This window comes from Hemitrygon akajei, chromosome 12 (genome assembly GCF_048418815.1).
Source record: "Hemitrygon akajei chromosome 12, sHemAka1.3, whole genome shotgun sequence".
Lineage (NCBI taxonomy): Eukaryota > Metazoa > Chordata > Chondrichthyes > Myliobatiformes > Dasyatidae > Hemitrygon > Hemitrygon akajei.
The window spans coordinates 35,584,041-35,608,533 of NC_133135.1; the positions used below are offsets into that span (position 1 = coordinate 35,584,041).

At 39.3% G+C, this 24,493-nt stretch overlaps 1 protein-coding gene across 1 annotated transcript in view; it reads left to right on the forward strand.

Moving 5' to 3' along the window:
* The window catches only part of urod (uroporphyrinogen decarboxylase), a 50,151-nt gene extending 26,327 nt beyond the window's left edge, over positions 1-23,824 (forward strand). The window contains exons 8-10 of the mRNA XM_073062896.1: positions 10,458-10,558; positions 23,372-23,438; positions 23,517-23,824. Of these exons, the coding sequence (XP_072918997.1) occupies positions 10,458-10,558; positions 23,372-23,438; positions 23,517-23,681 (333 nt within the window). The 3' untranslated portion in view covers positions 23,682-23,824. The remainder of the gene's footprint in view (positions 1-10,457; positions 10,559-23,371; positions 23,439-23,516) is intronic.
* Positions 23,825-24,493: the final 669 nt, after the last annotated feature.

Sequence of the window (24,493 nt, forward strand, 5' to 3'; positions counted from 1 at the left end):
AAAGTCAGGCAGAGCAATAGTGATAAGAGACTTGATAGTGAGGGGGATATCCAGGAGGTTCTGTAACTGTGACATAGATGCCAGGATGGGTGTTGCCTCTCAGCTGCTAGGGTCCAGCAGCTGCAGAAGTTTCTCAAGAGGGAGGATGAGCACCGAGAGCTCATGGTCATCCTTTGCACCAGTGATGTAGGTAGAAAGGGGAAGAGGTGAGGTTAGGGAGTTAGGGAAAAGGCTGAAGAGCAGGACCTTGCAGCGCAGTTAGAGATTGGCAGGTATGGTGTTGTCTGTATCACTGAGCTGTGGCTGAAAAAAGGTCATAGCTGGGAGCTTAACATCCAAGGGTACATCTTGTATCAAAAGGACAGGCAGGTAAGTAGAGGTGGTGATGTGGTTCTTGGCCAAAAAAAAAATAGGATTGGAAGATAGAGAATCTTTGTGGGTGGAGTTAAGAAGCTGCAAGAGTAAAAAGAAACTGGTAGTTATATACAGGCCTTTGAACGGTAGCCAGAATGTGGTATATAAATTACAATGTGAGATAGAAAGGGCATGTAATAAGGGCAATATTAGGATAGTTGGTGGGAGGGATTTCAATATGCAGATAGATGGGGAAAATTAGGTTGGTGCTGGATCCCAAGAAAATGAATTTGTAAAATGTCTACAAGATGGTTGAGCCCACTAGAGGAAAGGCAATTCTGGGTTTGATAAGGGAACTTAAGGTAAAGGAACCCTCAGGAGGTAGTGATCATAATATGATAGAATTCACCCTGCCATTTGAGAGTGAAAAGCTAAAGTCGGATGTATCAGTATTACAGTGGAGTAAAGGGAATTACAGAGGCATGAGAGAGGAGCAGGCCAAACTTGCTTGGAAGGTGACATTATCAGGGATGATGGCAAAATTGCTGGAGTTTCTGGGGCTAACTCACAAGGTCCAAGATGGAAACAACCCAAAGATGAAGTATTCCAAGGAGGCTGAAGGAACTGTGGCTGACAAGGGAAGTCAAAGACAAATATAAAAGGAAAAGAGAGAGCATATAATATAGCAAAGATTAGTGGGAAGATGGAATTTTGGGAAACTATTTTTAAAAAAAACAGAAGGCAACAATAAAAAGCCAAAAGAAGGGAGAAGATTAAATATTAAGTTAAGCTGACCAATAATATCAAAGAGGATATCAAATGTTTTTCAGATATACTGTGTAGAGTAAAAGAGAGGCGAGATTAGATATCAGACTGCTGGAAAATGAAGCTGGAGATGTCGTTATTTGTTATTGAGATACAGTGTAGAATAGGCCCTTCGAACCACGCTGCCCAGCAGCCCTTAATTTAACCCTAGCTTAATCAAGGGACATATTGCAATGACCAATTAACCTACCAACCAATATGTCTTTGGAATGTGGGAGGAAACCAGAGCACCCAGGAAAAAAAACCATGTGGTCACAAGAAGAACGTACAACCTTCTTACGGACAGTGGTGGAAATTGAACCTGGGTTGCTGGTACTGTAAAGCATTGTGCTAAGCACTACGCTACCATGCTACCCTAAGTTATGGAGGAACAAAGAAATGGCAGATAAATTTGGAAAGTATTTAGCGTCAGTCACCTGGGCCAGATGGACTACACCCCAGGGTTCTGGAATGGTTCCGGAGCACTGAAAAATTACAAATGTCAGTCCACTCTTTAAGAAGGTAGGGAGCCAGAAGAAAGGAAATTATGTGCTAGTTAACCTGACTTCAGCAGCTGGGAAGATGTTGGAGTCCATTATTAAGGATGAAGTGTTTGGGTACTCGGAGGCACATGATAAAGTAGTGGATGTTATTTATTTGGATTTTCAGAAGGCCACATGAGGTTGCTTAACAAGATGAGTGATCATGGTATTACAGAAAGACACTAGCATGCATAGAAGATTAGCTGACTCGTAGAAGACAAAGTGTGGGAATAAAGGGGACCTATTCTAGTTGGCTGCTGGTGGCTAGCGGTGTCCGCAGGGGTCGGTATTGGGACCACTTCTTTTAATGTTACATGTCAATGATTTGGTTGACAGAACTGATGGCTTTGTGGCCAAGTTTGCAGGCAGTAGGTGAAGGAGCAGGTAGTGTTGAAGAAGTAGAGAACCTGCAGATGGACTTAGATAGACTGGGAGAATGGGCAAAGAAATGGCAGATGGAATATAGTGTAGGGAAGTGTATCATTACGACTTTGGTAGATGGAATAAACATGTCTATTTTTTTTTAAATGGGGAGAAATTTTTTTAAAAAATCGGAGTGCAAAGTGACTTGGGAGTCCTTACACAGGATTCCCTAAAGGTTAACTTGCAGGTTGAGTCGGTAGTAAGGAAGGCAAATGCAATGTAGCATCCATTTCCAGAGGACTAGAATATAACAGCAAGGATGTGTTACTGTGGCTTTATAAGGCATTGGTCAGACTGCACTTGGAGTATTGTGAGCAGTTTTGGTTCCGTTATCTAAGACAAAAGTGTGCTGGCATTGGAGCATCCAGAAAACGTTCATGGGTATTATTCCAGGAATGGAAGGGTTAATGTATGAATGTTTCATAGTTCTGGGCCTGTGCTTGCTGGAGTTTAGAAGAATGGTGAGGATCTCATTGAAACCTATTTAATGTTGAAAGGCCTAGATAGAATGGATGTGGAGAGCATGCTTCCTATAATGGTTAAGTCTAGGACCAAGGGCACAGCCTCATAATAGAGAGATGTCCATTTACAATAGAGATGAGGAGGAATTTCTTAAGCCAGATGGTGGTGAATCTTGAATTGATTGCCATGGATAACTGTGGAGGCCAAATCACTGACTGTATTTAAAGCAAAGGTTGATGGATTTTTATTAGCCAGGGTATCAGAAGTTATGGAGGATGGGGTTGAGAGAGATAATAAATCAGTGATGATGGAATGGTGGAGAAGACTTGCTGGGCCAAATGGCCTAATTCTGCTCCTAATACCATATGGAATTGTCCATCACAATGTTCCCATTCTTTAGGTTTCTTTTAAGTTATTTCTTGAAGCCATGTGAACAACATTTTTGATTATATCTTTCATATCTACTTTAACAATATTTGTTCAACCCACTTACCTGATCCTAATTGTTTTGCTGTTGGCTGTATTTTTGAGATTTTTTTAAGACTTGTACACATAATCCTCCAACCTGATGGCATGAACATCGATTCCTCTAACTCCTGATAACTTCTCCCCCTCCCCCTTCTCTCTTTTTCCATCCCCATTCTGGCTCCCCTCACATTTCTTCTCCTTGCCTGCCTATCACCTCCCTCTGGTGTCCCTTCACCTTTCCTTTCTCCCATTGTCCACTCTCCTCTCCTGTCAGATTCCTTCTTCCTTTTCCACCTATCACCTTCCAGCTTCTCACAATACCCTCTCCTCCTTATTCTGGCTCCATCCCCCTTTCTTTCTGGTCCTGAAGTGTCTCGGCCTGAAATCTCAACTGTTTAATCATCTCCATAGATGATGTCTGACCTGCTGAGTTCCTCCAGCATTTTGTGTGTGTTAATCTGATTTTTCAGCATCTGCAGAATCTCTTCCTCCTAATTTCCCTCTTTATTTCTCCAGTATTCCTTGCACTCCTCTTTACTATTGCTTCAACTAGTTTAGCAGAAGGCTTGCAATCTTGGAGTTGAAATGTAAATGGGTGTGCATTTGGAGTGACCTGCTCTAACATTGGCAATACCAAAAGGTATTTATTTAAGTCCTTGATCTTAAATTGGTACCTGTAGGGAGAGGTAGAGATTCTTAATTGGTGTTGACTAGGATAATGATCAGAATGGATTGGCAGGAAGTGAAAGTTAATCATGATATTAATCATGAATTAATATCAAATAATGATGAATTAATCTAGCTAGTGCAAGACTACTAAGCAAGGCAAATGGAAACTTGATTATAGCTTCCGAAGAGGAAATACAGTTTTCTCTTGCCCACTATTGAAATGGAATTCATGCCCTATGGTAAGGAAAGTAAGTGATCAGTTTTCTTTCTGAGCTTCAGTACTCCGGCGATTGGTTGAGAGGTCTAGTTTCAACTTTAACAGGCAAACAGTTGACATTATAGTCCAATTTTCTAGTACACTCTTTGAAAAGCTCCATATAATTGCCATTTCTCTATGCACCACTAGATGGAGCTGAAGAATTTTTGTGCTGTGTTTGAAATTTGGTTGCGAGATGTTCTCAAAGGGCACAGTCAAGCAAGAGTTTGGCTTGATGTGCTTTTTGCTCCTTCATTTAGATTTATTTTCCCTGTCCACTCTATTCAGTTAAAAACCTGGAATAACATTTCTTACAAAACATGTTTTTCACAGATACAATACCCCTTTAATGTGAACACAGGTCTTTTGTTTAGTGCAATATTAAACAAACGTTTTGTTCCATTTGAACAAAAGTGCTCATTAATGGTTTCCAATTGTGCTGATAGCATTGCTGTAGTTTAGATCTGACATGTAATCTTGTTCCTCAAATAAATATTTAGTTTTTAGAAGATTCTATTCTGCAGTTGAGGCCCTTGATTTGTAAGTTATTGCTCTTTGGGTTACAGAAAATACATTGACTTTAGGTTATTTTGAATGTCAAATTGGTTCTGCAGTATCCACAGACTTTCATCTCTCTCCCTAGTAAAGACTTTTATGGTTTCTGAATGCAAATCATTGCTTGTATGTATATTTCCTCACATGGTCATTGAGTCTTCACTCTAAGGAAGAATAGTTTGGAATCCAAACTCTGATTTAACATCTTCCTTCCTTCAACTTTATTACTGCATTTATCGGCACAGATTTCCTTTAATTAAAAATGGTATAACTGGCTGTGATTCGGTATCCACTATCACAATTCTAACCATTTTTTTCCTTTTTATTTTTAAGTGGAACATGTTTAGAACCTCACTAAATTTTTTAATAAATCCCATTCACAAAACAGTGAATGTAGGAAGATGATTCATAAGCTGCATAAATAAATGACTTTTAGACAATTCCAAGTGTCTGCTCATGGTAAAACTTATGCCCTCACAGTCTGACCATATCCAATCTCACAGAAATGAGCTGTTACTGAAAATTAACCAACAAGCCTCCATACTTGTAGATATGTGTGTTTTTTTTTAAAAGGAAGCTTTGATACAGATTAACTAGAATCTGTGGTTCATGCTACTCTACTGTAAGGCATGTCTATCCTGAAGAGGTTTAAATCTGCACTTTGACAGGAATTTAGTGAGATCCTCTCTCACTGCTGATCTCTGTGATCTCTGCTGCCCTCCTTACCTGAAATACTCCTTATCTACTTCACTGAAATAGAACCAGGCTAAGTGAACGGGTGAGGACATGATAGAATATGGAGACAGAAATCTAAAGTCACCTTCTTCTGGCTAAAACAAAAAAATTGGAAAAGTAAAGAGACTTTGGAAAAATAAAAGGTTAAACTGGTGGTGTTTAAAGGCACCAGATTGTTCTTAGAAATGAATGGAAGTTAACATGAAAGTGTTGATCTTGTTCCATCTCTCCATGGTAGTAACAAGAGAAGGGAATGGTGAGGTTCCTTTATGATGGATGCTGCCACCTTGAGACGTTGCCTCTTGATGTTTGTCCTCGATGGTTGGGAAGGTTGTGCCCATGATGGTGCTAGATGTAACAGCATGAATGCCTTGTTGCATTCATGTGAGGCTGCATCATATATATAATACACATCTGGTTTCTACTTATTGGAAGATTCTTGCAAAGATCAGAGTGCAGCTAAAGTACACTAGATTAATTCCAATGATGGAGAAATTATCCTGCAAGACATAATGCAGGCTAGTTCCATTCTCTTGAGTTTAGAAAAATTATCTCATTGAAACATCCAGAATGTTTCTGGGGCAAGACGAGCTGAATAATGGAATGATGTTGCTATGTCAACTTTTATTTCAATTTCCAGGATTTAAAAAAGTATTAATATTTTCCATAGATTTTCAAAGCTTGGCTGCTGATTTTTTAAAAATTAATTTCTTGCACATTATCCACCAAGCTTGCATTGTTTACCAAAGGCTCAGGTTGCTAGTAATTTAACTATTGTCCATGTGAAAAGGTTCTATTTCTCAGGATTTCACTTTACTAACTGTTTCCTTCCCTCTGTTCATCTTTAACTTTAGGTTCTAGTTTTGTACCCAAGAAGCAGTAGTATCTGTTATAATTAACTTCCGTCAGTGTAGCTTTCCTTCCTATGATGTGTCTATAATTTTTAGCCAGGCAGATACAGCAGATTTGTCCTTTGTCTTACACTACTTAAGTTTGCTAGTCAAAAGATAAATTGTCATCTTTTCTTCTGCTATTGACAAAATAGTTCTGGCTTGAGTCTTTCTTAATATGATCTCAAATTTACCAGCACCAACAGCAGCTAATGTTGTAAGGCAACATTAGGAAACTTCTTAATGCAACAAATTGTTCAGATTTGGAAATGCTGCTGAGTAGAGTAATGAAAACAAATGGAATTGTCTCTTTCAAAATACAACTGGATATATTCTTGAAGGAGTAGAAACTTCAGGGATGGAGCAAGTATAATGGAGTGGATTGAACTAGCTCACTAAACTTTGGGCTGAGTGTTCTTGTTTAGCCTGCTCTAAAATGTAATTCAGCTTTTAAAATATCACTAGAAGCTGCCATATCCTTTTTATCACAAACACGAGAAAGTCTGCAGATGATGGAAAATCTAACGCAGCACATGCAAAACGCTGGAGAAACTCACCAGGCCGTAGAGTTATAGAAAAGTACAGCACAGAAGCAAGCCCTTCAACTCATTTAGTCTATTCCTAAACCATTTAAAGAGCCTACTCCCATCGATCTACACCGGGAACATAGCCCTCCTTACCTCTACCATCCATGTACTCATCCAAACTTTGATTAGATTTTGAAATTGAGCTCGCGTGAACCACTTATGTAGCAGCTTGTTCCACATTCTCGTGGCCCTCTGAGTGAAGGTCAGGCAGCATCTATGAAAAATCCTTTCTATTTTTAAAAAGTGAGTGCTTTCCAAATATACGAGTCAAATATATCAGAGTAGTGCAGCACAGAAACAGGCCTTCAGCCTATCTAGTCTATGCCAATCTGATCTTCTGCCTAGTCCCATCTACCTGCATACAAACCATATCACTCCAAACCAAGAGTGGCTTAGTTCAACCAGGGAAGAGCAAGAGACGACCTTGAATTGCCTTCAATTCTGAAATAAATAGGTTAATTGTATTAGAGTGATGGAGGTTAGTCTTAGGAAATATGCTTTCCATTTTGCCATGCATTATCAAGCACTCACTAGTAAGGTGTGGAATGTTTAATTTAGTATAGTTTAGTACAGCTTAGAATGCTTACTGCCCACATGCAGAATCTTGACCTAAAATATCGTCCATTTCCCTCCACAGGTGCGGTCTGACCCACTCAGTTTTTCCAACAGCTCATGTTTTTCTTCCCAGCTTCTAGCATCTGCAGTCTTTTTGTCTCCATAGAATGTACTACTTTGTTGCCAATAATATGCATCAACACAAATCTCAGAGGCATCATACTAGCCCCTGTAAGTTGGCCCATTAATTAGCAAACCCAGAATATGTTGAAACCAATTTCACTGAGAACACTTGCACAAGCAAACAGCAAGGATTTCATTCTGTCATCTTAAGCTGAGCTGAATTCTTAGGTGAAAGGTGAGTAGGTAACCCAGATTTTATTTTGAAAATATTTTTAATTATACCAGAGATGCTGCATTACACAAATTCAACCTTTTAAATCTGATTTAACAGTTTAAATGCTAATATAATTTATTTATGTCAGTGACTAGGAGAGGGAAATGCAGGTGATTGCTTTCCTATTCCTAACACTGGTTTAGTTTGCATGCCTCTTGGACATTCTGAATAACAACTTTAGATTCCAATTTGACATTTTAATGCATCTGCATGTTTTGTAATCATTGTGATCTTAATTTTGACCATGACAGATTGCAGCATATGCATGTATACTTTGTGTCCCATAGTTGTAATTGTGAATTGTACATATTTTGTCTGGTTTTCAGGCCAATACATGCTGAATGTTTAAAAGGAAATCAAATTTGTTGTATAAATGGTTGCACAATATCAGTCTGTTTCCTATAATCAAAGTGTAATTCGCCAAAAGAATTTGCAGCCATACGTACTTTCCATTCACTTACTAGTTGAGATCACTTTTCTGTGAACTGGTTTAGTTCCACGTGTGGCATCCAAAACTATGATGGAGAGAGGTGTGGATGAGCCTTGCTTTATGATACTGAGGCATGATTTAAATGGAACACAAGAAAATCTGCAGATGCTGGAAATACAAAGCAACACACAAAAGATGCTGGAGGAACTCAGCAAGTTAGGCAGCTTTTATGGAAAAGAGTAAACAGTGGGCGATTCAGGCCGATGTCTGAAGTTGTCTGACTTGCTGAGTTCCTCCAGCATTTTGTGTGTGATGATTTAAAGGACTAGCCATTTTAGCCAAAAAAAAAAGGTCATTTGATGTGTAAAGAGGAGAATCTCTTACTCCTCCCTATTTTCTGTTGCAACTCCTTAATTTCTGTAACTAGCCGCAAGTGGCAGATTTCCTCCCTGGGTTCTACTGGTCCTCCTTCATTAAGGCCTGTTGGCAACAAAGTAAATTGAGCCAAAAAAAGACTAGCTGGTGGAGTAACTCAACAGGTCAGGCAGCACCTGTGGTGGGAAGTGGACAGCTGACAATCCAGAAAAAGAATTTTGACTGCTGAGTTATTCCTGCAGCATATTTGCTTTATGCTCTAGATTCCAATATCTGCAGTCTCCCTGTACCAAGTTGTTGTAGAATGTCTAACCTTTTATCTCAGTGGCTGGGAGAATATGACAAAGTTAAGAAACTTCACAAATGATAGAAAATAAATTTTACACTGGCCTTTGGAGCCAGTAACAGAAACTGGAGAGAAATGTATGCCTGGTTATCTTGGATAAACAGCTCTTCATTTTTTGATCTACCTATCTTTCAAAGTCACTTTAGTCCTGATTTTCCAGCTGTGGTTTAATTTTTCCTTTTCAAATCTTCATTGGTGTTGGCTTTTTTTGGAAGGAAAATTTGAGGTATTTTAAGTCTTAAATCTGCCCCTTGAACTAATAAACATCAGATTATAAATAATAACAGATGACAGACAAGATTTAAGTTTGTATGTGGGCAGGCATAGATTTTAAATGAAGTGTCAAAAAGTCATTTGTTTCTTCAAGTACAAGTGCAGCTCTTCTTTTACCTAACAGCATGAGCCATTTGGGCCATGAAACCAAACAGGAAGACAGTAGCTTGCATCAATTTCAACTGGAGATGATGGAAGGGATAGAGCATGGCTGATGTATCAAAGATTCAAAATACATTTATTATCAAAGTCTACATGCAGAATACAACTTTAAGATTCGTCATGAAACGAAAGAAACACCATGGAACCCGTTCAAGAAAACATCAAACACCAACAAGCAAAAAAACCAAATTGTGCAAACGGCAAAAAGCAAGCAAACAATACAGAATATCCAACTCCAAAGGTATTCAATTTAATTCAGTTCAGCTTGGTGCTGCTGGCCAGCAGGGCAAAGCATTCTTCACTATAGCGCCCCAGGCCACATCAGTTGCACCAATCAAACCACTGAACAACTGCAAAAAAAAAACAGTAACTGGAATCCAGAAATGCATACACCGTGAATCTCAAAGTCCCCCAAAACAAGTCCATAGTTTCACCTACGATACTTGCACTCACCTGGCCAGCCATGGTGCATCCCCACGCCATATCTTGGATTGAGCAGAAGCTTTGTTTGCCCCTATGTGCCCAACACCATCCCTCACATGTAGTTTCTTCACGTGGCCAGAATTTGGTCATTAGAGGAAAAGCACTAATGGAACGACAGGATTGTTTCAGGTTCCCAGCACATATTCTGAACAGTCCCTTTTATTTAAAAGGGAAGAATAAACCTGAGTTTTGACTGGATGACTAAGAGCACTATAATGATTTAGCACGTCATGGTGTCTTACAAAGCTTGGTAAGTGCAAATCAAGTATTTTGTTCCTCTCAAGTACAGATAAAATCCTTCATTTGATTCAGGAGCCCTGAAGGGAAAGAGGATTATATACTAAAGCAGCTGGTCCAAAATAACACTTCATTTGGAACCAAAATTATTGAGCTCATGGGCCAGAAAATCCAAGTGGAATTCAAAGCAAGGCCAATATATTAAGCAAAATAATGCAACTGAGGCAAACAAATCATGTACAATTCATTCCCATCTGTATGAGTGATGCAGGAAATTAGAAATAAGATACCTGTTTTCATACTGTGATTTAAATGGAAATGGAGCTGCCATACATGTGATCAAGCCATTGAAATCTTTTCCTGTACAACTAGTCTGAGAAAGTTAACCCTAGTCCTCAAATATGAGGCTTACTCATTTTCCAAGTAACATAGCCCGCTATGTTTTCTATTCCAGATTGTGTTTGCAAAGGATGCCCATTATGCTTTGGAAGACATTTCAGATTCTGGGTATGAAGTGGTGGGGCTAGACTGGACTATTCAGCCGAAAATTGCACGGTAAGCAGAGCAGCAATTAAAACAGCTTTTGAAAGGATGTAATTTACCAGGCAAACTACCATTATAAAAGATTCAAATAGTGGGGATTTAAAAAATCACTGAGCACAGCAATACTATTTTTGCACTCTTAAACACCACCTGCCACTCCAAAAATTGCAAGAATGAAAGTTCTACATTAGATTAAGTTCAGAATTTTAAATTTAAGTTGTGCCATTCAAATGTTGAGATCCAATTCTTTAATGTTATTTGGATGTTTAATTGCATGACTTTGTCATGCCCTGATCTGCATATCGGGATCAAGTTTCATGTCATGAAAATGTATCATGATATTTGTTGTTTTGCGGCAACAAAACAGTTTAATACATTGAAAAGATGTTACATCACAAGGCTGGTGACTAACCGAGTTGCATGCCACATATGCTTCATTATGTACCCCTTGAACTTGTCAAATCAAAGTTAAGGTGTACCAGGATGGATAATTAGTATGAGAGATAATAGTAAAGCGGAGTTCAGTACAGTAAATGAGCAATAGTGGTTGGATGTAAATCCAAAGCCATTACAGTTGTAACTAACTTTTTAAAAGCAAGAAATAGATTTTATTCCTTTCTATTAACATGTTGAACCCACACATCCCATTCCAGCTTCACATTCCTGTGCATTCCTCTTGACTTGCTAATCTTGGAAGCTTCAGTGTCACCCTTGTGCCACCTCCCCTTCCCTACTCTCTTGAGCCATGAATCTCGCCACATTTGTGTTTTCTTTGCTGCCCTGTAATTCTGCAGTCTTTGGTTAGCAGAGAAGAGAGAATGGGCATTGCCAATGAGCAATTTTCAGATGCCTCTGGTTTCAGAATAGCACTAACAGAGGCCCAAGGTCTGGAGTGCAAATTACACCCACTGAGCCATGAAAATAAGTGAGAGTGGGCTAGAAAATAAACAAAACACTTAGGCAATAAATTTTGTTTGTGAACTATAATGAACATATTATGAAAATAGTTCTTTGAGGAATAGTCTTGTATACATTTACAGGGGGAGATTGAATTACAACAGAATAGTCTTTCTGCTTTGTTAGATAAGTGGCTTACACTCAAAATAAAGGCATCTGTATAATAAACAAAAATATTTATTCAGCACTTAACTTGTTCAAGATCCAAACTATGAACAAGAATAATCTGTCCCAGCAGCATCAATAATGTAGGAAATTTAATGCTCTTTCATCAACCATAGACTTTAGGATTAAATCCTTTATTATTAACAATTACTAACCTACAAATAGAAGTAATAGCAGCAAAAGATGCACTGAAAGGCAGAGCAAAGGCAGCCACTCATTTGGATTGAACCCAACTAAGAAATATGTACATGCAAAAATGAGTCTGCTGAAGAAACTCAGCAGGTAAAGCAGTATCTGTGGAGGCAAAGGGATGGCCATTGTTTCAGATTGAAACCCTGCATCTGTACTGATATCTGATGATAAGCAATGTATAGAATTGAAACTGTACATTTAAAAGTAACTTCTGTTCCGGAAAGAGGAATAAAAATGCCGTATGCTGGTTTTGGTAGGATAATGTTATCTGAATTCTTAGTTGGAAAATCTTTATAACTAGAGGAATATGTAGGATTATTCTTATTTCAAAGTTAAACCTTCCAGTTTCTTCTAGCTGATCCTATTTGTATCCCTTGCCTTGCTTCTTACCATCTTCACACATGAAGTAATACTCCACAGGAAATTAAACAGTCATGATAGCAGCAATTAGCAGTAGTAACATAACAGCTGCTAATGCTTAAGTAACACCGTTAAAGTAGCAGAATTTGAGGAATTTCATGGAGAAGTAACTAATGTAAAATAATTTGAGCTAAATTAGTAACAATAAAGGGAATTTTGGGGAAGATGCAAGGGGCATGGTGAATCTGGAGATAAATGCCACAGGTAGATAAGAAGTTCTATTAAAAGAAAAGGAGGAGCTGAAATTGTTTTGTGTTCTGGCCAACATTTATCTTAACTGTTTTCTATTTTGGACATAGTTGCTTGCAAATTGTCACATCTGTCTATATACCATCAACATTTAAAGGCACAAGTTACTCTTTAGTTTGTTTTAAGTGATAATTCCTATAGATAACAATAAAAACATCTTTCTTTTGTTTTCTAATCATATTATTCAGGGATACTCAGTGCTGCATCATCTGATATTTTGCAACCAGTCGGGCTAGATATTGTGCAAAAATTTGAAAGTTGCCATATATTAAATGGTACAATTAAGCCAAGAAACTTATTGCACTTGGAAATTTTATAATTTAGTTACAAAATTGTCATTATCTGCAGGGGCTGAATTTGAATCTAAGCTCCATATATGTAGAGTTCAATTCCTTCAATAATGAATACTCCAGTTTTAAAAAGATTAGCAAATTTGTGACGTGCAAGTGGAAATTTAACAAGGAGTTTTGAAATGTGTGTTGTTGGAGCTTCCTGCACAATTTCCTTGTCCTTCACTGTACTTAAAGCCTTTTTGTACTGTTATGGTCTTTGGGTCCTAGCTGCAATTTTATTTTAAACATAAAAGACAATTAAAATGTCACCAGTATCAGGAGTCTTAATAGGTCTGGGAACCATTAACAAACAAATTAACATTTTGTAAATAATTGCTTGCTGTCAAACACACCTCTGGGAAGGTGTGTTTGCCAAAGGACCAAGCTCCTTTTCAGCCTTATGGGATAGTAATTCAACAGAGCCTGCGATCAAAGTCTGTTTCAGTTTTTATGCTAGTGGGTTATGGAGAGGTTATTTTGGGGTATCTTTCAAGACTCTGAATAAACTAGCATTCCAATCATTGGAAAAAGATGCTGTTCATCTCTTTATCTATGTCCCTCATAATCTTATAAGCCTCTGTCAGCCCTCCTCTAAGCCTCCACCGCTCCAGAGAAAACTACCCAAGTTTATCCAACTTCTCATTGTAGCACACGCCCTCTAATCCAGGCAAAATCCTGGTAAACCTTTCTGCACTCTCTCCAAAGTCACGGCATCATTCCTATAATGGGACGACCAGAGCTGTATGCGATACTCCAGATGCGGCCTAACTAGAGTTTTATAAACCTGCAACCTAATTTCCCGACTTTTGGCCTCAACTAATAAAGGCAAGAATGCTATAAGTTTTGCTCTTTGAATTTGATCTACCCAGTGCAACACTTCACGTTTGGCCAGGTTAAATTTCATCTGCCATTTTTCCACCTGTACCTGCAACTATCTATAGCCTGTTGTATTCTTTGCCAGTCTTCTACGCTATCCACAACACCACCAATCTTCATATCATATGCAAACTTACTAGCCCAACTATCTATGCTGCAAAGGAGGTGCTGGAGAGATGTGCTTTACAGGCAGCAAACAAATCTACTAACTATTCCACTAAATATACTTTTTTGGGACTATGATCACTGCAGCCCCAGGCTGTAATTTCCCCTTGGGAGTTGTGTTTTTGAACTGTCTGTACAACCTAGCAGTTTTGTGATATCCTGAAATAGTCGGCAAACTAAACTCTCGAGATTGCACTTATGGCCGTGGCGGCCATTGCTAGAGTAAACTTGAGGCCAGATAGAATCTTCAGGCCAGACTGAAGTGGCGGGACCTGTGCCGAAGAGCAGATAACGAACTGATTTTTGCCGATTTAAGCATAGAGCCATATTGAAAGGATTTAAGGCATCAAGTCTGAGAGTGGAGGACGAACCAGTGCTCCTCTCACTACTCCGGGAGGCTTTACTCACCTTAGTGCTGAACTGACTCTGCAGTTGCAGCCTGTAACTCACCTGGATCCACAGCTGCGACCTGCAGCCGCCAGGTTCCTGGACTGACTGCAGTGCCCAACTGGCTACATGCTTTTGGGACTCTGCGCTCCATGTTCTGTGGACTGTCAGTTTGCTTTTTTTTTGCACAGTTTGTTTGTTCTGTTTTGCAGATTGGATGGATGACTGTCTCTGTGATGTACTTTTTGTTTGTGAATTCTAGTTTTTTTTTGTTTCGTGGCTGCTGCAAGCAGATGAATCTCAAGGTTGTATATGGTATACATTGATAATAAATGTACTTTGAACTTTTTTATTCAGGTCATTTATATACATCTCAAACAACAGAAGTCCCGGTACAGATCCCTTCCAAAGCACCACTAATTACAGACCTCCAGCTAGAACAAGTCCCTTCGACTACTGTCCTCTGTCTTCAATGGGCAAGCCAGCTCTGAATCCAAACTGCCTATTCACCATGGATCCTATGCGTTTTTAATCTTCTGGATGAGCCTCCCATGAGGGACCTTGTCAAGTGCTTTACTGAAATTGATGTGGACAACGTCCACAGTTCTACCTTCATCATTCACCCTTGTCACCTCATCAAAAAAACTCAGTCAAGTTAATAAGACATGACTTGCCCTGCACAAAGCAATGCTGTCTGTCCAGTGGATCTGGTGGAGGCTAGACATAAGGAGGGATTTGAAACAATAATAGCCACTTTAAATTGGAGATAAGGGCCAAGTAATCCAGTGATGTGAAAATGGTCGAACTAGTGCAAGTCAGGATACATGCACTAGAGTTACAGAAAGTGAAAGATACTGGATTGGTCATGAGAATGCATAAATCCATGTCGGATACCCACGGCATGCTCACTTTATTTGGGCAGAAATAAATCCTGTACATGCCGAAATGTCTTTTCAACTGAGATATCTTCATAGGAATAAACTTTAAAAAAGCAATGGTACAAATATTTAGAAAACAACAAGTTAAAATATATTCTAGAATCTTCATACAGACTAATAATTAGCAAGGTATTTGAGGAAACTGTTGTGTTAACTTGCTGAGTGATACTTGTATGTGGCTGAGATGATCTTGTTCAGCACAGTTCGTGCCAATTTCAGAAAATGAACTGAAAACTGAATTAGTTTTGAGGAAGGGAGAGGAAACTGGTACAGTTAAACAACATAAAGTCTGAAAAGATAATCACAGTTAAATTCAGTACTTGTGCATTTATGTATTGTAGCTATTTCCTCATCTAAATATATTTGGATAAATTTTCTATTAATAATCTCACCAAATGTATGTAGATTAGCAAGTGGATGAAAACTTGGGTTCTTTAACCTGCAGATGAACGAACCTCTCTTTCTCATATGCTACTGAGTGCTCCTTTCCATTCTGAATTTTAATAAGATTCTGCATTTACTGTTTTACGTATTTACCCAGGTATTTCTAGGACACTTAAAAATATTGGAGTAAACATTTCTTTAATGCAAGACAATCCAACCTTCTATAAGACAAACCTAATGAGGCCAATTGCTCCATTTAAAAAATTTGTTGTTTTCTTTCATTGCCAGCCGTATTGTATTTACTTTGTTTGTTGGGTTGTTTGCCGAGCCTGGAGGATAGGTTGCAAACATTTCGTCATCAGTTGAGATGACATTATCAGCATGCTGTTGACTGTTGTTTCGCAAGTACTAGCAATTATATTAGTATGATTTGTTGTTTAGATTGTTTGGCTGTCATGCTGGCTGCCAGCCTCCGCTGGGAGTCCCAGCCAACCAGATGGTTGAGTGATCTCTGCTAGTGCATATCCCTGGTTATTGGTCGTTGTAACCTTTGGTTCCTTGGGTGTCCGTGGCGCACCCTTTGGCCCCGATCTCGTAAACGCATAGATTTCGTCCAGTTCTGTGTACTTGTCTTCCATTGAGAGCCAAGCTTCTAAGAATTTTCTTGGTTTCTTCTTTTGTGCTTCTATCAGGGTTGTTGTAGTTTCCCAGACGAACTTGTGACCACCTTGGTCTTCATGGACTGACTTCACCTTTCAATCTGTTCCTCTTCACCTAGAAGATCTTCTTTTTGACCAGCAGTTTTTTCGTATCTTACCTTATTGCAGCTATATTTCACTATTTTGTAACTTCTTTAACAGCAGTGCTTCAAGTTCACTTAGTACAATACACCTCCAGTATGTGACACATGGGTCCTTTCTCATTTGATGCATTTGTAGCAGCATGTTGTTAATAAACAATTTAAATAATCATAATTCATGCAATGGAGCACACTAAGACTATTGCAAATGGATTTGGTTAGATCTTTGCCTCATCTTTTCCAATTAGAAACCCAATGTATCTGGTAACGACCATCCAGGCTATGCTCTCTTCTCAATGCTGCTTTTGGGAAGGAAATGCAGAAGCATTAGTACCCACACCACCAGGTTCAGGAACAGCTATCACTCTTCAACCAGCATGGATAATTTCACTCATCTCAACACTCTATAACCTACAGACTCACTCTCATGGACTCTACAACTCATCTTCTCAGTTTTTATTTATGTATTATAACCATATAACAATTACAGCACGGAAACAGGCCATCTTGGCCCTTCTAGTCCGTGCTGAACGCTTACTCTCACCTACTCCCACCGACCTGCACTCAGCCCATAACCCTCCATTCCTTTCCTGTCCATATACCTATCCAATTTTACTTCAAATGACAGTACCAAACCTGCCTCTACCACTTCTACTGGAAGCTCATTCCACACAGCTACCACTCTGAGTAAAGAAATTGCCCCTTGTGTTACCACTAAATTTTTGCCCCCAACTCTCAACTCAGTCCTCTTGTTTGAATCTCCCCTACTCTCAATGGAAAAAGCCTATCCACGTCAACTCTATCTATCCCCCTCATAATTTTAAATATCTCTATCAAGTTCCCCCTTCTACACTCCAAGGAATAAAGACCTAACTTGTTCAACCTTTCTCTGTAACTTAGGTGCTGAAACCCAGGTAACGTTCTAGTAAATCTTCTCTGCACTCTCTATTTTGTTGACATCTTTCCTATAATTCGGTGACCAGAACTGTACACAATATTATTATTTTTTGTATTTGCGCAGTTGTCTTTTGCACGTTGGTTGTTCGAAGTTTATCATAGATATTACTTTTATTTCTTTGTTCTACTATAATTGCTTGCAAGAAAATGAATCTCAGATCATATATTGGTGACATATACAGTGGCATGCAAAAGTTTGGGCACCCCGGTCAAAATTTCTGTTACTGTGAATAGCTAAGCAAGTAAAAGATGACCTGATTTCCAAAGGCATGAAGTTAAAGATGGCACATTTTTAATATTTTAGCATGATTACTTTTTAAATTTCCATCTTTTACAGTTTTAAAATAACAAAAAAGGAAAAGGGCCTGAAGCAAAAGTTTGGGCACCCTACATGGCCAGTACTTAGTAACACCCCCTTTGGCAAATATCACAGCTTGTAAATGCTTTCTGTAGCCAGCTAAGAGTCTTTCAATTCTTGTTTGGGGTTTTTTTGCCCATTCTTCCTTGCAAAAGCCTTCTAGTTCTGTGAGATTCTTGGGCTGTCTTGCATACACTGCTCTTTTGAGGTCTATCCACACATTTTTGATGATGTTTAAGTCGGGGGACTGTGAGGGCTGTGGCAAAACTGAGTGGGCAGATACTTGGCGGATGGTGTTTAATGTGAATAAGTGTGAGGTTATCCACTTTGGGAGTAAGAACAGGAAGGCAGATTATTATCTGAATGGTATAGAGTTGGGTAAGGGAGTAATACAGAGAGATCTCGGAGTCCTTGTTCATCAGTCACTGAAGGTGAATGAGCAAGTGCAGCAGGCAGTGAAGAAGGCTAATGGAATGTTGGCCTTTATTACAAAGGGAATTGAGTACAAGAGCAAGGAAATCCTTTTGCATTTGTACAGAGCCCTGGTGAGACCACACCTGGAGTATTGTGTACAGTTTTGGTCTCCAGGGTTAAGGAAGGACATCCTGGCTGTAGAGGAAGTGCAGCGTAAATTCACGAAGTTAATTCCTGGGATGTCTGGACTGTCTTACGCAGAGAGGTTAGAGAGACTGGGCTTGTACACGCTGGAATTAAGGAGATTGAGAAGGGATCTGATTGAAACATATAAGGTTATTAAGGGATTGGACAAGATAGAGGCAGGAAATATGTTCCAGATGCTGGGAGAGTCCAATACCAGAGGGCATGGTTTGAGAATAAGGGGTAGGTCATTTAGGACAGAGTTAAGGAAAAACTTCTTCTCCCAGAGAGTTGTGGGGGTCTGGAATGCACTGCCTCGGAAGGTAGTGGAGGCCAATTCTCTGGATGCTTTCAAGAAGGAGCTAGATAGGTATCTTATGGATAGGGGAATCAAGGGATATGGGGACAAGGCAGGAACCGGGTATTGATAGGAATTGATCAGCCATGATCTCAAAATGGCGGTGCAGGCTCGAAGGGCCGAATGGTCTACTTCTGCACCTATTGTCTATAAAACCTTCAGCTTGCGCCTCTTGAGGTAGTCCATTGTGGATTTTGAGGTGTGTTTAGGATCATTATCCTGTTGTAGAAGCCATCCTCTTTTCATCTTCAGCTTTTTTACAGACAGTGTGATGTTTGCTTCCAGAATTTGCTGGTATTTAATTGAATTCATTCTTCCCTCTACCAGTGAAATATTCCCTGTGCCACTGGCTGCAACACAAGCCCAAACAAAGCATGATCGATTCACCCCCGTGCTTAACAGTTGGAGAGATGTTCTTTTCATGAAATTCTGCACCCTTTTTTCTCCAAACATACCTTTGCTCATTGCAGCCAATAAGTTCTATTTTAACTTCATCAGTCTGCAGGACTTGTTTCCAAAATGCATCAGACTTGTTTAGATGTTCCTTTGCAAACTTCTGACACTGAATTTTGTGGTGAGGACGCAGGAAAGGTTTTTTTCTGATGACTCTTCCATGAAGGTCATATTTATGCAGGTGTCGCTGCACAGTGGAACAGTGCACCACCACTCCAGAGTCTGCTAAATCTTCCTGAAGGTCTTTTGCAGTCAAACGGGGGTTTTGATTTGCCTTTCTAACAATCCTATGAACAGTTCTCTCGGAAAGTTTTCTTGGTCTTCCAGACCTCAATTTGACCTCCACCGTTCCTGTTAATTGCCATTTCTTAATTACATTACGAACTGAGGAAACAACTACCTGCAAACGCTTTGCTATCTTCTTATAGCCTTCTCCTGCTTTGTGGGCATCATTTATTTTAATTTTCAGAGTGCTAGGCAGCTGCTTAGAGGAGCCCATGGCTGCTGATTGTTGGAACAAGGTTTGAGGAGTCAGGGTATTTATAAAGCTTTGAAATTTGCATCGCCTAGCCTTTCCTAATGATGACTGTAAACAAGCCATAGCCCTAACAAGTTAATTAAAGTCCGAGACCTTGGTAAAAGTTATCTGAGAGCTCAAATCTCTTGGGGTGCCCAAACTTGTGCATGGTGCTCCTTCCCTTTTCTTCACTCAAAAATTGTACAAAACAGAAATAATACACTAATCTTGCTTAAAATGTTGACAAGAATGTTTCATCTTTAATTTTATGACTTTTGGAGATCAGTTCATCTTCTACGCACTTAACTATTCACAGTAACAGAAATTGTGACCGGGGTTTTGCATGCCACTGTACATACTTAGATAATAAATTTATTTTGAACTTTGATCCAGTTCTGGAGAGTGGAGTTTTCATAATGCTACTTGGTCAGCCAGTTTTGCAAGGCTGAGTAGGAAATTATATTACTGTATGGGGGTGGGGGAAATGGAGAAAAACATCAACTTCAAAGGCCTCCTCATGTTTCACAATGACTCTGTAATAGGCCTACTTCAGAAAAGCTTTAATGCCTCATTAAAATGAGGGATGTTGAAGAGTTGACAGCAAAGCAAATAGTGATTACTTCAACTAGTTCTGAGAAATGCCACGGCTTGGCATTAATTTTATAGCTTCCTAAAATAACAAGTTGAGTAATGTAACTGAACGTGCCAATCTAAAAACAAATTCTGGGGGAACCCTGTGGGTTAGGCAGCATTGGTGGAGGGAAAGGGGCAATTGACATTTCTGGTTCAGACCCTTCATCTGGGTTGAGAGTGAAGTGTTGGTTATCAGTATTAAGAGCTATGAGTGGAGCCAGGGCTGACAAGCAATAGGAGAAATGAGGTGAGGACATGTGGAGGGGCAGGCATATGGAGGAGGGAAGAGTAGAAATGATGACAGAGGCTGCAAGGGTCTCAAACCAAACTGTCAGAAACAGAATCAGGTTTATTATCACCGGCATGTGTCGTGAAATTTGTTAACTTAGCACCAGTTCAATGCAATACATAATATAGAAGAAAAAAGTAATATTTATTTAATAAGTATATCAATTTTAGTATATGTATATTGAATAATTAAAAATCATGCAAAAGTGAGGAAGTGTTCACAGATTTAATGTCCATTTAGGAATCGGATGGCAGAGGGAAAGAAGCTATTCCTGAATTGCTGAGTGTGTGCCTTCTTGCTTCTGTATCTCCTACCTGATGGTAACAGTGAGAAAAGGGCATGCCCTGGGTGCTGGAGGTCCTTAATAATGGATGCTGCCTTTCTGAGACACTGCTCCTTAAAGATATCCTGGGTACTTTGTAGGCTAGTGCCCAAGATGGAGCTGACTAGATTTACCACCCTCTGCAGCTTCTTTCAGTCCTGTGCAGTAGCCCCCACACCCTCATTTCTTCCATGCCAGACAGTGATGCAGCCTGTCAGAATGCCCTCTACAATACATCTATTGCAGTTTTTGAGTGTATTTGTTGACATACCAAATCTCTTCAAACTCCCAGTGAAGTATCTTGCCTTCTTTATAACTGCAATTGATATGTTGGGACCAGGTTAGATCCTCAGAGATCTTGGCACCTAGGAACTTGAAACTGCTCACTCTCTCCACTTCTAATCCCTCTGAGGATTGGTATGTATTCCTTCATCTCTCACTCCTCTTCCCCATCTGAGATTCTACCAACAATGTTTCTATCATCAGCAAATTTATAGATGGTATTTAAGCTATGCCCAGTCACACAGTCATGGGTATATAGAGAGTAGAGGAGTGGGCTAAGCACACACCCCTGAGGTGCACCGGTGTCGATCGTCAGTGGGTAGGTGTTATTATCACCAATCCACACAGATTGTGATCTTCTGGTTAGGAAGTTAAGGATCCAATTGCAGAGGGAGGTATAGAGGCCCAGGTTCTGCAACTTCTCAATCAGGATTGTGGGAATGATGGTATTAAATGCTGAGCTATCGTCGATGAACAGCATCCTGACGTAGGTGTTTGTATTGTCCAGGTGGTCGAAGGCTGTGTGAAGAGCCATTGAGATTGCATCTGCCATTGACCTATTATGGCGGTAGGCAAATTGCAAATGGGTCCAGATCCTTGCTGAGGCAAGGCAAATGTCATCTGTCTATTTCCCCAGCTGCTCACTCAGTTATTCCAGCTTTTTTACCAGCAGCTGCACTATCTTGTTTCTCTAATAATGGTAACAATCTACTGTTATACCCATAGAATATTTCTCCTCCATTTCATTTGGCAAAGGCAACACAGAAAATTACACACCTCATTGAGTCATGCAGGTTTTGATCTTAAGTTATGGCAAATCAAATATGATTTATAATAATAGAAACCATTTTGAAACTACAGCTTCCATGTAAGCTTGGTTTTATTCTTATTAAGGTATAGAGTAAAGATGACCTGGTAAAATTTGCTAAAAATAGACAGGTCCACCTGTCAGAGATCTAATACTAGGCGCCATGAATGAAAAGTTGTTACTAATAATTAAGAAATCTGCTTTGGAGCAGTTAGAATAGTGGACCTGCTGCTAAGGACACATAGATTAGATACTTCTCAGAGTACTTGACAGGTCTATGAAAGAGCTGCTAAAAGGCACTGATTAGGGAATGCAAGCTAAATCTTCAGAACAAAAATATCAGCTAAGTAGTTGGCTTCCACAATTATAATCTATGTAATCTTATGTGTTAAAGGATTTTAATCAGGTCAAGTCAGTGGTATTGAGTACAGAAAGGAGGGGGGAGGGGAAGGAGAAGATGGACAAAATTCCTACTTATTGTCACTCATTGACCCTGATGGAAAAGAACGCAAGATCAGGTTCGGTGATACACAAAGAATACCAGTTGACCTTTTGTTTTTATTATAAAACCAAACTTAATACCGTGAAAGACCCCAAAAAGTGTATCAAAATTTCTGTTGGTTTTAGCTGAGCCAGACCTTCAACGAAAAGTGCAAGGGGGTGATGTGACCTCTAGACACTTCAAGGACGTTACCACTTCCAATACAGAAATGTGAAATGGATTCACTTGGCAGTGTCAAGAACAGGAGATGAAGGAAATGAGCTGAAAATCTAACCTGCCTGTGGTTATCAATATGTAACAGAGGGAAGAAACAGCCAGTATAAGGAATGGAAAATGAAAGTTAAGGGAAGGAATCGGGAGTTTTTATTCATTTCTACTGCTGCAACAACTAATGCTGTAGAAAAAAATCAGTAATGAAATAGATGATATAGCTGTACTAAATTTTAAGAAAGTTGCCCGACAGTATTTACCAACTATTGCAGTTGCTCAGTAATTGCAGCCAGGAACCTAGCAACCTGCCAGAATCCGAACAAATTAAAATAGGGATTAGTTTACATAAGAGCAGTTAATCCAAGAAAAAATGTTTTTCAATTAATCATGTTATAAAATTATTGCATCAACCATCCAGAAAACAATATTCTTTTGTTTAAATTGCTGGGATTTTAACTGTCTTCCCATTAACAACAGGAGTCATACATCACAACTGCTTCATTTGTCCTGTGCATCCTGAAAGTAACACCTTCCCAATCACTGGTGCCTAAAGATAACACTTCAGCTGAGCCAAATATTCTGAAAGTCTCTTGCCTTTGTCACTATTTTCCTTACAGGAATATATGAAGCGGTAATGGGGAAATTTAATAATTGCATTTGTTCCTTCTCTTTCAGTGAAAAAACTGGAAGAAAAGTGACTCTTCAAGGTAATATGGATCCCTGTGCACTGTATGCACCCAAGGTAAGCAGCAGACCTCTGCATTTTAGTTGAGGGGATACATTTTGAATTCAAATCTCAATGCCTTCTGTTTAAATTTAGGAAAAAATAAGTGAAATTGTGAAGAAAATGATTGAAGAGTTTGGTACACAGCGCTACATTGCAAATTTGGGACACGGCATGTATCCCGATATGGATCCTGAACACGTGGCCACGTTTGTGGAATCTGTACATATGTACTCACGAGAAAAACGCAAGAATGAGTAAAGCGGTCGGTATGCCATAAAGTGGAATGAATTCAGCATAAACACAGGGAACAAGAAAAGTTGCACTGAGAAACAGTTAAATGTCAACTGTTAGTTCATCAGGAGAAGAATAGTTTTCATGTGAAATAAATGTTATTTCAACTACATCTGTTGTTTCTCTTGGTTTCAAAAGGTGATTCTTCATCTAGACATGAACAGGATGGTAGAGAGAAAAACAGCCAAAGTTGCCTTCTAAATGGAGACTTCACTTTTGTTACAGTCATATAGCACAAAAGTTAGCCTGGGATCCATTTCCTTGTAGGCATTCACTGTAAATACAAAGACAAACAATAGAATCAATGAAAAACTGCACACAAGCACCGATAAGCAAGGTAAAAGACAACAAATAGTGTGAATACCAGAACGATGAAAAAAAATCATAATAATAAACAAGTAATAAATATTGAGAACATGAACTGTAGTACATTGGTTGTGGAAGCATTTCAGTGTTGGGATGAATGAAATTATCCACACTGGTTCAGGAGCCTAATGGCTGAGGGGTAATAACTTCTTGAACTTAGTAGTGTGGGACCTAAAGCTTCTGTTCCTCATATCTAATGGCAGCAGTGAGAAGAGAGCATGACCTGGATGGTGGGGCCGTAGCTTGGATGCTAACGTATGCCTTGGCAGTTAGTTTGCTCAATCAGATATTTCAATGTTGTGATTGTCTAAAACTCCAGTGCTCAAGATTGCAACCAGCCATGGGTGGAAAGGAAAATTCCTCCTCCAAACCTCTTGCCCCTTAGTCTGAACCTATGCCTCTAAGTTTTAGAC